At 39.5% G+C, this 19,050-nt stretch overlaps 1 protein-coding gene across 1 annotated transcript in view; it reads right to left on the bottom strand.

Moving 5' to 3' along the window:
* The window catches only part of SDHAF4 (succinate dehydrogenase complex assembly factor 4), a 33,652-nt gene that overhangs the window by 5,225 nt on the left and 9,377 nt on the right, over positions 1 to 19,050 (bottom strand). Inside the window, exon 2 of the mRNA XM_068984049.1 lies at positions 10,221 to 10,370. Within this exon, the coding sequence (XP_068840150.1) occupies positions 10,221 to 10,370 (150 nt within the window). The remainder of the gene's footprint in view (positions 1 to 10,220; positions 10,371 to 19,050) is intronic.

A 19,050-nucleotide genomic window follows, 5' to 3' on the forward strand; every position in this document is an offset into this window, starting at 1 on the left:
CACTCACCTAGAGCCAGACATCCTGGAATGTGAAGTCAGGTGGGCCTTAGAAAGCATCACTATGAACAAAGCTAGTGGGGGTGATGGAATTCCAGTTGAGCTATTTCAAATCCTGAAAGATGATGCTATGAACGTGCTGCACTCAATATGCCAGCAACTTTGGAAAACTCAGCAGTGGCCACAGGACTGGAAAAGGTCAGTTTTCATTCCAATCCCAAATAAAGGCAATGCCAAAGAATGCTCAAACTACCACACAATTGCACTCATCTCACACGCTAGTAAAGTAATGCTCAAAATTCTCCAAGCCAGGTTTCAGCAATACGTGAACTGTGAACTTCCAGATGTTCAAGCTGGTTTTAGAAAAGGCAGAGGAACCAGAGATCAAATTGCCAACATCTACTGGATCTTCGAAAAAGCAAGAGAGTTCCAGAAAAACATCTATTTCTGCTTTATTGACTATGCCAAAGCCTTTGACTGTGTGGATCACAATAAACTGTAGAAAATCCTGAAAGAGATGGGAATACCAGACCACCTGACCTGCCTCTTGAGAAACCTATGTGCAGGTCAGGAAGCAACAGTTAGAACTGGACATGGAACAACAGACTGGTTCCAAATAGGAAAAGGAGTACGTCAAGGCTGTATACTGTCACCCTGCTTATTTAACTTATATGCAGAGTACATCATGAGAAACACTGGGCTGGAAGAAGCACAAGCTGGAATCAAGATTGCTGGGAGAAATATCAATAACTCAGATATGCAGATGACACCACCCTTGTGGCAGAAAGTGAAGAGGAACTAAAAAGCCTCTTGATGAAAGTGAAAGAGGAGAGTGAAAAAGTTGGCTTAAAGCTCAACATTCAGAAAACGAAGATCATGGCATCTGGTCTCATCACTTCATGGGAAATAGATGGGGAAACAGGGAAACAGTGTCAGATTTTATTTTTGAGGGGGTCCAAAATCACTGCAGATGGTGACTGAAGCCATGAAATTACAAGACACTTACTCCTTGGAAGGAAATTTATGACCAACCTAGATAGCATATTAAAAAGCAGAGACATTACTTTGCCAACAAAGGTCCATCTAGTCAAGGCTATGGTTTTTCCAGTGGTTATGTATGGATGTGAGAGTTGGACTGTGAAGAAGGCTGAGCGCCAAAGAATTGATGCTTTGGAACTGTGGTGTTGCAGAAGACTCTTGAGAGTCCCTTGGACTGCAAGGAGATCCAATAAGTCCATTCTGAAGGAGATTGGTTCTGGGTGTTCTTTGGAAGGAATGATGCTAAAGCTGAAGCTCCAGTACTTTGGCCACCTCATGAGAAAAGGTGACTCACTGGAAAAGACTCTGGTGCTGGGAGCGATTGGGGCCAGGAGGAGAAGGGGACGACAGAGGATGAGAGAGCTGGATGGCATCACTGACTCGATGGACGTGAGTCTGAGTGAACTCCGGGAGTTGGTGATGGACAGGGAGGCCTGGCGTGCTGCGATTCATGGGGTCGCAAAGAGGCAGATACAACTGAGCGACTGAACTGAACTGAATCTTTACTTTCTCCCTGTTGCTGACTTTAGGCTTTGTTTGTTCTTCTTTTCCTAATTCTTTTAGGTGGTAGGTTAGGTTGTTTTCTTCTTTCTTGAGGAAAGCCTGTATTGCCATAAACTTCCTTCTTAGAACTGCTTTTTCTGTACCCCATAGATTTTGAGTGTTGTATTTTCATTTTCTTTGGTTTTGAGGTATTTTCTCATTTCCTCTTTGATTTCTTCATTGACCCATTGGTTTTTTAATAGCATGCTGTTTAGTATCTAAGTATTTGCTCTTTACCCATTTTTCTTTCTGTAATGAATTTTTAGTTTTGCACTGCTATGGTCAGAAAAATATGTTTGATATAATTCCTATACTCTCATATTTGCTGGGACTTCTTTTATGGTATAGCATGTGTTTTATCCTGGAGAATGTTTCATGTGCACTTGAAAAGAATGTGTATTGTTTTGTTTTTGTGTAATGTCCTATACATATTCATTAAGTCCAAGAGGTCTATTGTATTATTTAAGACCAATGTTTCCCTACTAATTTTCTGTCTGGATAATTTGCCCATTAATGTAAGTACGGTGTTAAAGTACCCTACTATTATTGTGTTATTATCAATTTCTCCCTTTTTGTCTGTTAATATTTGCTTTATATGTTTAGGTGTTCCTGTATAAGCAGTAAATATGTTAATGATAATATTCTCTTCTAAAACTGACCCCTTTATCATTATTATAATGCCCTTCTTCATCTGCTGTTACAGTCTTTGTTTAAAGTCTACTTTATCTGAGTATTGCTACTCCTGCTTTCTTATCATTTTTATTTGCATGAAATAACTGTTTCTATTCCTTCACTTTAAGTCTCTGTCTTTAGTTGTGAAGTGAGTCTCTTGTAGGCAGCATATAGAAGGACCTTGTTTTTAATCAAATTAGCCCCCTATGTCTTTATTTAGTCCTTTGACATTTAAAGTAATTATTCATAGGTATGAGGCTTCCCCAGTGGTTCAGTGGTAAAGAATCCATCCACCTGCTAAAGCAGGAGATGAAGGTTTGATCCCTGGGTCAGGAAGATCCCTTGGAGAAAGAAATCACAATCCACTTCAGTATTCTTGCCTGAAAAAGAAATCCCATGTACAGGGGATCTTGGTGGGCTACAGTCTATGGGTTCACAAAGAATTGGAGATTTAGTGTGTGCACATGTACTTAAGTGATGATCCTTAGTCCTGACTTTTATACATTTGCCTTTTATAGCAGGATTTCCCCTTCCCTATAATTTACTGCTTTTCCATTTAGAGAAGTCCCTTCAACATTTCTTTTAGGGTAAATTTAGTAATGATGAATTCTGTTTTTGTTTATCTGAGATGCTCTTCATTACTCCTATTTTAACGATAATCTTCATGGGGAAGAGTATCATGGGTTATGGGTTTTCCCTTTTGGGATTTTGAATGTATCTGCTGCTCCCTTCTGGTCTGTAAAGTTTCTGCAGAGAAATCAGGTGTAGATTTATAGGGATTCCCTTGTATATGATAATTTTTCCTTTGCATCCTTCAGAATTCCCTCCTCAACATTTGCCATTTTAATTATGGTATGTCTTGGAGAACATTTGTTTGGATTCGTCTTCTTGGGACTCTCTTCCAGTAGCTGTTTTCTTCTTCAGACTGTGAAATTTTTCAGTCATAATTTTCTCAAATACATTTTCCATCTCCTCATTCTCTCTTCTCCTCCTAACCATCCCCCCTGCCCCGATATGTTATCGCAAATATTTCCTGGATTGTTTTCATTTTTTAAAATTTGCCTTTTTGCTGTTCTGATTATGTGATGTCCATTATTCTATCTTCCAGATCACAGATGCATTCTTCTGTGTCACTTAGCCAGCTACTCACTCCTTTCAGTGTGTTTTTTTACTTCAGCTAAAGAATTCTTCATTTCTGATTGGAGTTTTTTTAAATGTTCTCTAGTTCCTTATTAAAAATATTGCTATTCAGATATATTCTTTCCCCTAATACAGTTAACATTTTTGTAACAAATGCTTTGAATTTTTTATCTAGTCAATTATTTATTTCACTAGTTGTTTTTTCAGGGGCTTCCTAATGCTCTACTGAGAGAAATTCCTCTGCCTTTTCATTTTGCTTAACTTTCTCCATCTTGAGGAATTTAGATCAAGCATTTTGTCCAAAGTGGTGCTCTTATGCAGGAGTGTCCCTATACAGACTGTGTGTGTTGAATGCCTTTGGTGGGAGAGCTGAATCTGACATGGATTCGGGTCATGTCTTTCTCCTGGCTGTGCGGATAGCAATCTCCTTGGCAGAAGGTGGGCCTGGTGGTGGAGGGGCTAGAGCTAGAGCCAGGTGTGGGATGGGACTCCCCTTGCCACAGCTAGGTGGCTGTCACTGCCCTATTGGGGGTGATATATGACCCCAGGTTGCTGGAGCTGAAGCTCAGAGGTCAGGTATGAGTTGGTTCTGTTCCCTTTAAGTATGTCTTCTTCTCTCTCCTTGCCCCAGAATGGGAAGTGTCAAAGCAAATGGGGTCTGCCCAGGTTCTCATGCAGCCACATTGGGACTGGATCACCTCTGCATCCTATGGCTGAATCTTCTTTCTGGTTATGGCTGCCATATTCAGGGCCACACCATGGCATGGTTCGAATGGGGCCAGAGAGTTGGCTTGTCTTGGGTTGAGGTGCACACTGAGGTAGTCATAGGAAAGCTAGCAGCTGCTGGAGCAGGCTTCTCTCTGTCCTGCCTCTGGGTTAAGCCTGTATGTGTCCTCCTCATAAGCCTTCCTGTTAGTCCCAGTAACAATCGAACCAGCCCAGGGGGCTTGCCTCCACTGTGTAAGATGCCAGGACAGGAGCACCCAATCTGTGGTTCTCACAGCTCAGTCTCTTGAGTATGTCTCCATCATGTACTCTCCCATTTCCTCTGAGTCCTCTCCCAAGAGCATGGGTCCTGAGCTGATCACTGTTCTTTCCTTTCAACCTAATTATGTGTGGCTCTTTCTTACAGCCTTGATTATACCAGTCTTTCTGCCAGTTTCCAGTGAAAACTATGCCATATGTAGTTGTATTTTTGATGTGTTCGTGAGGGAAGTTGAGCTCTATGTTCTTTCATGCCATCATCTCACTCAACCTCTCCAAACTACGTCTCTTTAGAAAATGGAATCATTACCCAAATCCTGTAGTCCCTCTCTAAGCAAAAGAAAGGAGATACAGAATTTACCTTGAAAATTTTCAAATATTCACTCACTTTAAAATTCTATCTCCACTGTGAATAAACTGTCCTTCCCCCTCATTATTCTGTTTTCTAAAAGAACTCCTTGCTTTGACTTCCTTTGAAAGCCTCTCTAGTGGAAGCTTTTCCTCTCCCGTATCTCTGGGACTCACTGGTGCCTTAGTGCAGCCTGGGCTGCCATAACAAAATACTAGAAACTGGGTGGTTAAAAAAACCAGAAATTAATTTTCTTACAGTTCTGGAGGCTGGGTGTCTGAAATCAACTCCAAATCATGTTCTGAGTCTCATTCTAGATGAATGCAATAGATTTTTAACTCATCTCTGTTTCTAACTCTCATGGCTCCAGCCTAATCTGCACAGAAAGCTGAATTAGTATTTCAAAAACAGAATACCACCCCCAATCATATTAAATGAAAGAAGGCAGACACAAAAGACTATCTATTGTATGATTTGGCTAAAATTCTAAAAAAAAAAAAAGGAGGCAAAACTATAGTGACAGAGATCAAAGGTTGCCAGGGGGATGTGACAATGAGACTGAGTATAAACAGGCATAGGAGTCTTTGAAGGGTGGAACTGTGTTATTCTTTGTGTTGGTTACACAACTGTAATCATGTTAAAATTTAATGAACTGTTTCACTTAAAATGGGTAAATATTATTATTATACTTTAAGAAGATGATTAAAACAATCTCCATCCAGTAACATTCAGTGTATTCCTCACTGTCAACTGCAAAAAGCCCATGTACTTCAAGTCCTCTCTGATTTGAACTGAATCTACTTTTCCAGCTTTATTTTCTATTAATCCACTATACACAGTTTATGCACTGGCTACCTCTTTCAAGTGTCATGTTCCCAGTCCTTTCTTTCTGATCATTCCTTTTTCTCTTTATTGGAAACACTCCCCCACAACTCCCATATGCTTATCACAGTTTCACTGTTCCTTTAAACCTCAGCTCAAATGTTCTCTCTTTTGTCTACTTCTCTCTGACCTTTTTCTGTGTATCTCTCATGTCGGTTACCACACAGTGTCCTGTTCATAGTAATCTACATATTTCATTTTCCTTTCCTTATTCACCTTTGCATCGGACAGGGTGGCTAGCCATAAAGTATGTACTAGAGGCTGTGAGACTAGATTAGAAAGGAGACAAAAAGGAAGAAGACAGACTGTTAGGAGACCAAAAGAAGTAGAGACAGCCAGATTTTAGGCTTTATTAACAGGATGGACTCCTTGGACTCCAAGGAGATAAAACCAGTCAATCCTAAAAGAAACCAACCCTGAATATTCATTGGAAGGACAGATGCTGAAGCTGGAGCTCCAATACTTCAGCCACCCGAAGAGAAAAGCTGATTCACTGGAAAAGACCCTGATGGTGGGAAAGAATGACGGCACAAGGAGAAGGGTGGCAGAGGATAAGATGTTTAGATAGCATCACAGACTCGATGGACATGAAACTGAGCAAACTCTGGGAGATAGTGAAGGACAGGGATGTGTGGCATGCTTCAGTCCATGGCGTTGCAAAAACTTGGACATGACTTGGGGATTGAATGACAATAGAATGGAAAAGAGGAGGTGAATTTAAGAGATGTTAAGAAAGTAGAACCAAAAAGACTTGGTTAGTGATTGGATCCAGGCCACAGGAAGAGGCAGGAGTGAAGGATTATCCCCAGATTTCAGGGTTGGGTGACTGGGTTGATGGAGTATACTGGGAATCCAGAAGGAAGAGGACTGGAGCAGGACTGGTGGAAGGGAACACTGAGAAGAGTATGAGTTCAGTTTTAGATGTTTTAATTTGAAATATATCTGGAATATGCAAACAAAGCAGCTCAGGAGAGAGGTGTGACTAAAGGTATAAATGTGTAATCATCAACACACATGATACTTCAGATAATCTCAGGAAGATATGAGCTCTTCTAGGAATGTTTAGAGGGCTCAGGACAAAGATCTGGCAAATACATACATTTGGGAGTTGAGCAGATACATAGGAGTTTAAAAAAGAGACCAGGAAGAAATGTTTAAAGAAGTAGAATAAGAAACTAAAGACAGCATAACTGAAACCAAAACAGAAGATTTCCATAAGTAGTAGTTGCTATTGTCAAAGGTTGTAAACAGTTCAGATAAAATGAAGACTGCAAAGCATCTACTGGATTTGGTAATGCATTTTCAACATAAACTTCAGTAACTCAAAAATTAAGATGAATGTCTAGCAATGTCAGACAGATGATTAACTGTTGAAATACACTTTCTTCTTTGTATCTGTTATATATTTAACCATTTATAAGGATACAATTTAGTGACATTAAATATTCACAATGTTGTATAACCATAACACTATGGTCCAAACTTTTCATCATCCCCAGTATAAACTATGTACCCACTAAATAAACTTTCCCTTCCCCCTTCTCTCTAGACCTTGATGACTTCTAATCTACCTTCTGAATTTATGAATTTGCATACTCTGGGTACCTAGTATAGGTGAAATCATATAATATTTGTCCTTCCATGTCTGTCTTGTTTCACTAAGCATAATGTTTCAAGGTCCACCCATGTTGTCGCTTATATCAAAATGCCGTTCCTTTTTAGGACTGAACGGTACTTCACTACGTGTACAGAACACACTTTGTTCATCTATTCATTGATGGACATCAAAGTTGTTTCTATCTTTTGGCTATTGTGAATACAGCATGGATGCAGATATCTGTTTAAGTCTCTGTTTTTAATTATTTTGGATTTATATCTAGGAGTAAAATTGCATGGTCACATGGTAGTTTTGTATTATACTTTTCGGGAAGTTGCAAAACTGTTTTCCATAGCAGTTGTATCACTTTACATTCCTACCAGAAACGTGTGGTTACAATTTCTCCACACTATCACCATCAGTTATTATTTTCCAGTTTTTCTTAAACTACAGAGATGGTGTGAAATGGTGTGTTGCTGTGGTTTTGATTTGTATTGCCTTAACATTTAGTGACATTGAGCATCTTTTCAAACCTATGTCGGTCATTTGTATATCTTCTTTGAAGAAATGTCTATTCGATTGAAAGAGACACATGTACCCCAATGTTCATCACAGCACTGTTTATAATAGCCAGGACATGGAAACAACCTAGATGTCCATCAGCAGATGAATGGATAAGAAAGCTGTGGTACATATACACAATGGAGTATTACTCAGCCGTTAAAAAGAATACATTTGAATCAGTTCTGATGAGATGGATGAAACTGGAGCCAATTATACAGAGTGAAGTAAGCCAGAAAGAAAAACACCAATACAGTATACTAACACATATATATGGAATTTAGAAAGATGGCAATGATGACCCTGTATGCAAGACAGCAAAAAAGACACAGATGTGTATAGCAGACTTTTGGACTCAGAGGGAGAGGGAGAGGGAGAGGGTGGGATGATTTGGGAGAATGGCATTGAAACATGTATACTATCATGTAAGAAATGAATCGCCAGTCTATGTCTGATGCAGGATACATTATGCTTGGGGCTGGTGCACGGGGATGACCCAGAGGGATGTTATGGGGAGGGAGGTGGGAGGGAGGTTCATGTTTGGGAACGCATGTACACCTGTGGTGGATTCACGTCAATGTATGGCAAAACCAATACAGTACTGTAAAGTAAAATAAAGTAAAAATAAAAATTAAAAAAAAAAAAAGAAAAGAAATGTCTATTCGAGTTGTTTGCCCATTTTTGAATTGGGTTGTTTCTGTTGTTGAGTTGTAATTTTTTTATATTCTGGCTATTAATTAATTCTTTTCAGATATATGATTTACAAATATTTTCCCCCATTCCACAGGTTATTTTTTTCACTTTCTTGATGATGTTCTTGGATAAACAAAATTTCTTAATTTTGATGATGTCTTTTTCATGTATTTTTATATTAGTTGGTTGTGCTTTTGTTATCACATGCATGAAATCATTGTCAAATCCAAGGACATAAAGATTTTCTCCAATTTTCTTCTAAGAGTTTTACAGTTTTGCCTAAGTTTAGGTCTTTAATGTACTTACAGTTATTTTGAATATAGTATAAGGTAAGGGGTCCAATTTCATTCTTTTGCATGTGGATATCCAGTTTTCAAAGTACCACTTGTTGAAAAGACTGTTCTTTTCCCCACTGAATGGTCTCAGCACACTTGTCAAGAATTACTTAAGCATATATGTGAGGGTCTATTTCTGAGACTGCTGCTTTTGCGTGAGACACTGTAAGGAAATCTTTCCTCTCAGATTTTTGTGCTTAGCTAAAACCTTCAAAGGAATATTTTACCTCCAGATTATAACAACTTTTAGAAGTCTCCATCAAATTGGCTGGTTGATCTGCTTATTAGACTGGGCTTGATACAGTGACATAACTGAAATATTTCATGAGTGAGCAAAACCCCAAAGTCTTATATTCTAGAAAGAATTCCAGACACAGGTCCCTGTATCCTCTATTGGTATATTCTCACCTAGGATGCTTCACTGTATAGATGGGTTACCGCTCATGAAACTGGAAAAATCACACAAGGAGCGCAACCTTGCCAAAGTTAAAAAGTGGCATGTTTACATTTATGCTGTATGAAATACTACTTTTTCAATAGCTAATATTTGCACATTTTCCATAATTCAAAGATACAAAAGGGTACAGCATGAAAACAAAGCAGTACTTTAAAAAAACCAGAGCTTTAAGACATGACCCAAAATTTGTACATACTGAATACAAAATAATGTTTGGTCTATCATCCTTCCTCTCCAGAAAACCTCTTTATTCTCCAAACTTCCCCTTCTTTCCCCGAATCACATGGTTACAGTGAGAACAACCTCTTTCACCTGTGACTCAGGCCCCTGGCCACTGGCTGACTTACCTGTGGACACCAGACGCAAGCTGGGCCAGTAAGCTTTCTTCTTAAGAAATCTGAAACTAAGAAACTGTATTCTCAGTTTGGTTATTCTTTTGAAATGAGTAGCTGCTGGGAGCAGTTACCTTCTGCCCAGTGGACTCAGAAGGGAGTATGGAGACAGAAAACAGCTCAGTACCGACCAGAGACAAGAGAAGGAGGGAGACTATCTGGTTTCCACAGTGCTTAGTCCTGAGGTCCCAGTCTTCCTCCAACGGCCAGCAGCACTACTGCCCTTGAGCCTAACGTGTTCCCTGCACCTTACTAACAACACACCCTACCTTCTGTTAAGGCTGTTTAAGTAGGTTTCCGTTATTTGCATCAAAGTAGGTCTTAACTTACATAGTTTTTCATGTGAATAATTCAACTGAATACATGAACAAACATAATCAATCACTGCCAAGGGCCTGTAAAACTGTTTTTAAAGCCGATACATATTGATGGTCAATATAGCAACTTTATTCATTGTTGAAATATTCTTTATTACTATTAATGAAGAATTATAAACAATAATATGTGTCTTTGTTTCTCAGTAACAGAAACACTTTCTTTGAGACCTCAAAAATTAAGAGAGGAGTTTAACTATACTCACTTGTCAGTGGTTCCTTCTCTAAATTGGAATCTTCTGGTGCATCAAAACGACCTTCTGGTAACTTCGGCTTCTTAAGAGGTTGTTTGCTAGGTTCAGGTTTTCCTCCTTGAGAACTTATTTTCCTCAAAGAATTATACAGAAGGGGTGATCCTGGCAGAGTGAAGACCGTGAAAAAACAGAAGCTGTTCATTTATTCTACTCCAAAATTTAATACTTTTAATTACTTGTTTTAACCTTATACATTCACATTTATCAAAATTTGAAAGTATAAAAGGAAATATAGTGACAATTCTTCCTTTTGCCCCTATCTTTCAGACAGCCAGTTCCCTTCTTTGGAGGCAACCAATGCTATCAATTTGAAAAGAAGAGCTGTGAAATAAACTAATCATTATCAAAACTGTAAAAACATATATAAAATAATTTGAAACAATGCCCCAAATACCAAGATTCAGGTCACTAAGAGTAACTAAGTAGTAGGAACTTTTAAATGATAATAGTTAGTATTTAAACTTCAAGACATCACAAGGAATTGTATTCAGGACTCTTAAATTCTAATACCAGTCCTCTTTTTCTGTCAATTAAACATTTTTAAATGTACCAGGCACCTGCTGTTGCTGTTGCTTTAGTCATTAAGTCATGTCTGACTCTTTTGGGACCCATAGAGTGCAGCCTGCTAAGCTCCTATGTCCATGGGATTCTCCAGCCAAGAATACTGGAGTGGGTTGCCATTCCCTTCTCCAGAGGATCTTCCCAGCTCAGGGATCAAACCCATGTCTCCTGCATTGGCAGGTAGATTGTTTACCACTGAGCAACCAGGAAAGCCCACTGGGCACCTGCAATGTATAAGTGTGATCACTTTCTATATTACAATGAGAAAGGTAAGTTTTCAGAATATTCATTGGAAGGACTGATGCTGAAGCTGAAGGTCCAATAGTTTGGCCACCTGATGGGAGGAACTGAAGCATTGGAAAAGACCCTGATGCTGGGAAAGACTGAAGGCGGGAGGATAAGGGACGACAGAGGATGAGATGGTTGGATGGCATCACCAACTCAATGGACATGAGTTTGAGTAAACTCTGGGAGTTGGTAATGGACAGGGAGGCCTGGCATGCTGTAGTCCATGAGCGACTGACCCACAGCAACAAAAGTTTTCAGTATTATGAAACTTATCCAACCCTTATTGAGATAATGTTCAATAAAGGCAAAACCACTCTGGAAAACAACCTCTGGGAATGGGGGGGCGGTTCAAGTATGTGAAGGAATGGGTTTAGAAACAGAGGTGGGTACTAGTTCCAGTCACACCGCTGTGGCAGCATTTTAATGGCCCTGAAATAGGGTGAGAATCTAATATTCAGAATCTTTGTGTGGGTTAGGTCAGATGGTGGAAGAGAATTAAGTAGCAGATGGAATTGAGGTTGCTAATCAGATGACCCTGATCTAGAGAGACTGTCCTGAATGATCTGAGTGGGTCTATTTTAATCACAAGGGTCCTTAAAAGGGGAAGAGAGAATTAGAAAAGAGAACCAGAGAGGGGGCAGTGGGAGACAGACCTGACGATGTTGCTGACTCCAATGATGGGAGGAAAGGGCCACCAAGACAAGGCAGTTGGGCAGCCTCTGGGAGTTGCAAGAGGGAGGAAACGGATTTTCCCCAGGAGCCTCCAGAAAAAACACAACACTATCACCTTGGTTTCCACACAGAGAGGCTCATTTCAGATTCCTCACCTCCAGAACTGTAAGGGTTTTAAAGCCACTGAGTGTGTGGTATTTCATTTATACCAGTAATATGAAACTAAAACAACTGCTTACTAGTTGTTTGATCCTTGTCAAGTTATTTTCCCTTTTTAAATCCATTTCTTCCCTCTCTAAATTGAAGATAATAGTACCTATCTCATGAGATGACTACATAGGGCAATTCATTCAAAGCACCTAGCATAGTAACAAATTCTATTTATTATTATAGAATTATCTAGAAGCTCCTGGTAGTATTACATATAATTAGAATTTTCTTTCAGTACACATATTTTATTCATTTTCTAAAAAACACTACATCATCCTACCCCTGCTTTAAAAAATTATATACATATATATATATATATATACATACACACACACACACAAATATACACACATACAAGTACCTGTATGTATGTATGTATGTATGTGCGTGTGTGTGTTTGTGTATACATATATACCTTCCACAGCCAATTTTGAATTTACATGACTTGTTTGCAAGATTACAAAAAGTTAACATCACAAACTACATTAACAATTTCAAAATAATACACTCTGCATATTCACTGCATGGATCTCAGTGGCTGACAACATTGCTGACTCTTTGAATGACCGATTGTAATGCAAATTAAAATTAAAATGAAAGGGCCCATAAAATTCAATGAGTAAGAACATAAATATAGTGAGAATAAGATGGTGGAGGGGTAGGTGGATGTGGAATATATCTCTATCTGTGGAAACATCAGGAATACACCTTCAGACACAGAAGTCCTTCCAATGAGTATTCAGGGTTGATTTCTTTTAGGATGGACTGGTTTGATCTTCTTGCAGGGCAAGGAACTCTCAAGAGTCCTCCAGCACCACGATTTGCAAGCACTAATTCTTTGGAGCTCAGAATATGGTCCAACTCTCACATCCATACATGACTAATGGAAAACTGTAACTCTGACTATACATGCCTCTGTTGGCAAAGTGATGTCCCCACTCTTTAATACGCTGTCCAGGTTTGTCATAGCTTTTCTTCCAAGGAGCAAGTGCCTTTAATTTTGTGTGTGCAGTGATCGTGGAAGCCAAGAAACTAAAATCTGTCACTGTTTCCACTTTTTCTTCATTTATTTGCTATGAAATGATGGGACTGGATGCCATGATCTTATTTTTCTCAATGTTGAGTTTTAAGCCAGCTTTTGCACTCTCCTCTTTCACCCTCATCAAGAGGCTCTTAAGTTTCTCTTCGTTTTCTACCATTAGAATGGCATTATCTGCATATCTGAGGTTGTTTACGTTTCTTCCGGCAACCTTGATTCCAGCTTATGACTTATTATTCAATCCAGCATTTCACATGATATAATCGGCATGTAAGTTAAATAAGCAGAGTGACAATATATAGCCTTGACATACTTCATTCCTGATTTTGAACTAGTCCATTGTTGCATGTCCGGTCCTAACTATTGCTTCTTTACCTGCATATAGCTCTCTGAGGAGACAGTTATGATGGACTGGAAGTACTCAGTTGAGTTCGGTTGCTCAGTCTTGTCTGACTCTTTACAACCCCATGGACTGCAGAAGGCCAGGCCTCCCTGTCCATCACCAACTCCCGGTATTTACTCAAACTCACGTCCACTGAGTTGGTGATGCTATCCAACCACCTCATCCTCTGTTGTACCCTTCTCCTCCTGCCTTCAGTCTTTCCCAGCATCATGGTCTTTTCAAATGAATCAGCTCTTCACATCAGGTGGACAAAATATTGGAGTTTCAGCTTCAGCATCAGTCCTTCTGATGAATATTAAGAACTGATTTCCTCTAGAATGGACTGGTTGGCTCCCATGCAGTCCAAGGGGTTCTCAAGAGTCTTCTCCAACACCACAGTTCAAAAGCATCAATTCTTCAACGCTCAGTTTTCTTTATAGTCCAACTCTCACATCCATACATGACCACTGGAAAAACAATAGCCTTGACTAGATGGACATTTGTTGGCAAAGTAATGTCTCTACTTTTTAATATGCTGTCTAGATTGGTCATAACTTTTCTTTAAAGGAGTGTCTTTTAATTTCATGGCTGCAGTCACCATATGCAGTGATATTGGAGCTCCCCAAAATAAAGTCTGCTACTGTTTCCCCATCTATTTCCCATGAATGACAGACTAGATGCTGTGATCTTAGTTTTCTGAATGTTGAGCTTTAAGCCAACTTTTCCCTTCTCCTCTTTCATCAAGAGGCTCTTTAGTTCTTCACTTTCTGCCATAAGGGTGGTGTCATCTGCATATCTGAAGTTGATATTTCTCCCAGCAATCTTGATTCCAGCTTCTGTTTCATCCAGCCCAGTGTTTCTCATGATGTACTCTGCAGAGAAGTTAAATAAGCAGGTTGACAATATACAGCTCTGAGGTACTCCTTTTCCTATTTGGAACCAGTCTGCTTTCTAGCTCCAGTTTTAACTGTTGCTGCCTGACCTGCATACAGACTTCTCAAGAGGCAGGTTAGGTGGTCTGGTATTCCCATCTCTTTCAGAATTTTCCACAGTTTATTGTGATCCACACAGTCAAAGGCATTGGCACAGTCAATAAAGCAGAAGTGTTCTGGAACTCTCTTTTTTGATGATCCAATGGATGTTGGCAATTTGATCTCTGGTTCCTCTGCCTTTTCTAAACCCAGCTTGAACATCTGGAAGTTTACAGTTCACGTATTCCTGAAGCCTGGCTTGGAGAATTTTGAGCATTACTTTACTAGCATGTGAGATGAGTGAAACTGTACAGTAGTTTGAGCATTCTTTGGCATTTCCTTTATTTGGGATTGGAATGAAAACTAACCTTTTCCAGTCCTGTGGCCACTGCTGAGTTTTCCAAATTTGCTGGCATATTGAGTGCAGCACTTCCACAGCATCATCTTTTAGGATTTGAATTAGCTCAACTGGAATTCCATCACCTCCACCAGCTTTGTTCATAGTGATGCTTCCTAAGGCCCACTTGACTTCGTGTTCCAGGATGTCTGGCTCTAGGTGAGTGATCACACCATCGTGATTAACTGAGTCATGAAGATCTTTTTTGTATAGTTCTTCTGTGTATTCTTGCAACTTCTTCTTACTTCTTCTTAATTATCTTCTGCTTCTGTTAGGTCCATACCATTTCTGTCCTTTATTGAGCCCATCTTTGCATGAAATGTTCCCTTGGTATCTCTAATTTTCTTGAAGAGATCTCTAGTGTTTCCTAATCTGTTGTTTTCCTCTATTTCTTTGCATTGATCACTGAGGAAGGCTTTCTTATCTCTCCTTGCTATTCTTTGGAACTCTGCATTCAGATGGGCATGTCTTTCCTTTTCTCCTTTGCTTTTGGCTTCTCTTCTTTTCACAGCTATTTGTAAGGCCTCCTCAGACAGCCATTTTGCTTTTTTGCATTTCTTTTTCTTAGTGATGGTCTTGATCCTTGTCTCCTGTACAATGTCATGAACCTCCATCCACAGTTCATCAGGCACTGTGTCTGTCAGATCTAGTCCCTTAAATCTATTTCTTACTTTCACTGTATAATCGTAAGGGATTTGATTTAAGTCATACCTGAATGGTCTAGTGGTTTCCCCTACTTTCTTCAATTTCAGTCTGATGTTGACAATAAGGAGTTCATGATCTGAGTCACAGTCAGCTCCCGGTCGTGTTTTTGCTGACTGTATAGAGCTTCTCCACCTTTGACTGCAAAAAATGTAATTAATCTGATTTTGGTGTTGACCATCTGGTGATGTCCATGTGTACAGTCTTCTCTTGTGTTGTTGGAAGAGGGTGTTTGCTATGACCAGTGCATTTTTTTGGCAAAACTCTATTAGCCTTTGCCCTGCTTCACTCTGTACTCCAAGGCCAAAGTTGCCTGTTACTCCAGGTGTTTCTTGACTTCCTACTTTTGCATTCCAGTCCCCTATAATGAAAAGGTCATCTTTTATGGATGTTAGTTCTAGTAGGTCTTGTAGGTCCTTACAGAACTGTTCAACTTCAGCTTCTTCAGCGTTACTGGTTGGGGCATAGACTTGGATTACCGTGATATTGAATGGTGTGCCTTGGAAAAGAACCAAGGTCATTCTGTCGTTTTTGAGACTGTTTCCAAGTACTGCATTTTGGACTCTTTTGTTGACTATGATGGCTACTCCATTTCTTCTAAGGGATTCTTGCCCACAGTAGAAGATATAATTTAACTCAGGTCATCTGAGTTAAATTCACCCATTCCAGCCCATTTTAGTCTACTGATTCCTAAAATGTTAATGTTCACTCTTGCCATCTCCTGTTTGACCACTTCCAATTTACCTTGATTCATGGACCTAACATTCCAGGTTCCTATGCAATATTAATCTTTACAGCATCAGACCTTGTTTCCATCACCAGTGACATCCACAACTGGGTATTGTCTTTGCTTTGGCTCCATCTCTTCATTCTTTCTGGAGTTACCTCTCCACTGATCTCCCATAGCATACTGGGCACCTACCAACCTGGGGAGTTCATCTTTCAGTGTCCTATCTTTTTTCCTTTTCATTCTGTTCATGGATGGGATTCTCAAGGCAAGAATACTGAAGTGGTCTGCCATTCTCTTGTCCAGTGGACCACATTTTGTCAGAACTCTCCACCATGACCCGTCTGTCCTGGGTGGCCCTAGACGGCATGACCATAGTTTCACTGAGTTAGACAAGGCTGTGGTCCACATGATTAGATTGGTTAGTTTTCTGTGATTGTGGTTTTCAGTCTGGTATTACTAGGAATTCTTTAAGAATTCCTCACAGTTTGTTGTGATCCACAGTCACAGGCTTTAGTGTAGTCAATGAAGCATAAGTAGATGTTTTTCTGGAACTCCCTTGCTTTTTCCATGATTTAACGAATGTTGGCAATTTGACCTGTGGTTCCTCTGCTTCTTCAAAACTCAGCTTTTACATCTGGAGTTTCTTGGTTTATGTACTGCTGAAGCCTACCTTGAAGGATTTTGAGCATTACCTTGCTAGCATGTAAAATCAGTGCAATCATATGGTAGTTTGAGCATTCTTTGGCATTGCCCTTCTTTGGGATTGGAATGAAAACTGACCTTTTCCAGTCCTGTGGCCACTGCTGAGTTTTCCAAATTTGCTGGGATATTGAGTGTAGCACTTCCACAGCATCATCTTTTAGGATTTGAATTAGCATGTTTACAGCATTATCTTCTAGGATTTAAAATAGCTCAGCTGGAATTGTGTCACCTCCATTAGCTTGTTTGTAGTGATGCTTCCTAAGGGCCACTTGATTTCACACTCCAGAATGCCTGGCTCTAGGTGAGTGACTCTACCATATTGTTATCTGGGTCATTAATACCTTTCTTATATAGCTCTTCTGTGTATTTTTTCCATCACTTCTTAATCTCCTCAGCTTCTGTTATTAATAGTTCTTTACCATTTCTTTTATCACTTCCATCTATGTAAGAAATGTTCCCTTGGTATCTCTAATTTTCCTGAATAGATCTCTAGTCTTTCCTATTCTATGGTTTTCCTCTATTTGCATTATCCTTGCTATTCTCTGGAACTGTGCATTCAATTGGAGGTATCTTTCCCTTGCCTTTCACTTCTCCTTTCTGCAGCTATTTGTAAAGCCTCCTCAGACAACCACTTTGCATTCCTGCATTTCTTTTTCTTGGGATGGTTTTGTTCACTGCCTCTTGTACAATGTTACAAACCTCTGTCCACAGTTCTGAAGGCAATGGGTCTACCTCAAGATCTAATCTCTTGAACCTAATTGTCAGCTCCACTGTATAAGCGTAAGGGATTTTATTTAGGTCATCTGAATGGTCTAGTGGTTTTCCCTACTTTCTTCAATTAAAGCCTGAATTTTGCAATAAGGTAGGGAAGGAAATGGCAACCCACTCCAATATTCTTGTCTGGGGAATTCCATGGACAGAAGAGCCTGGTGTACTACAGTCCATGGGGTCACAAAGATTTGGACACAACTGAGTGACTTAACACACTTTGCAATAAGGAGCTCATGAACTGAACCACAGTCAGCTCCAGGTCTTGTTTTTGGTAAGTGTATGGTATGTTTCAAATTTTCTAGAAATTCATAAGCATTTATGCAAAATAAAAATGGCACAAAATTCCTGGCTATCAGATACAATATAGACAAAATCTGAAGCTAAAATTTTGCTTCTTAAATGATGCAGATATATGACAGTAAATAATAAAAGTAATATTATGCATTAGGTGCCAATGTGCCAGGAACTGTGTTAGGAGCTGGAAAAAATGTCAACTTATTTGTGTGAGTATAATTGCGAATTATAATAATTCTGTTTAGCATGAACGTGATCATTTTCTGGAAAAGTGACACTGGGCAGATGTGGTAGAGACTGCGCAGTGTGTCCAGCAGCTGAGCTGCTTTCCCCTCTTCCAATGAGTTCCAGAACGCCCACTCCCACTGTCTGTGATCAAGCTGAGCAACAGGCCACTCACTTAGGGATCACATATCCCAGTCTTCCCTAAAGCCAAGCAGCCACATGTCCAAGTTGTGGCCAGTGGGCTGGGTTAAGAAGAACACATGCAAATTTTAGGCCACCTCAATTTTCCAACAAATCAATTGCCCTGGATTTCTTTTTCCATTCCCTGAGATTGTAATGTGGACAGTGCAGTGACCCGCCTGTAAGGGTTTCAAGGAAAAGCCAAAAGATCAGATTTCTCAAGGTGCTCTGAGACCACAGAACCATAAATAGAACTATTTTTGTATCAGGTAGACGTGTGACAAAATGCGGATTCTCATTTTTGCACAATATATGATTAGACAGGACACTGGGCTCCTTTACAGAAATGAGGAAATTCACCGTAAAGCTCACATCTTCTTTTTCAAGGGATGCTTTGGCCTTTTCCAAAGCCTATTTACAATTGTGTCTATAAGAACATTACAGGCAAGAAAAATGACTTTCTAAGAGAACTAATAAAAGCAAAGGAAAAAGAGTAAACTGTCACTAAAAAAAATAAAAATAACTTTTCAAAATTTCTGTTTGATAGAGATGCCCAAACTCTACAGCCAAACTCATCTAAAAAGGTTAAAAAAAAAAATACACACACACACACACACACACACACACACACACAAAACATTTCTAAATCAGAGAAAGA

The sequence above is a fragment of the Capricornis sumatraensis genome, chromosome 11 (genome assembly GCF_032405125.1).
Source record: "Capricornis sumatraensis isolate serow.1 chromosome 11, serow.2, whole genome shotgun sequence".
NCBI lineage: Eukaryota > Metazoa > Chordata > Mammalia > Artiodactyla > Bovidae > Capricornis > Capricornis sumatraensis.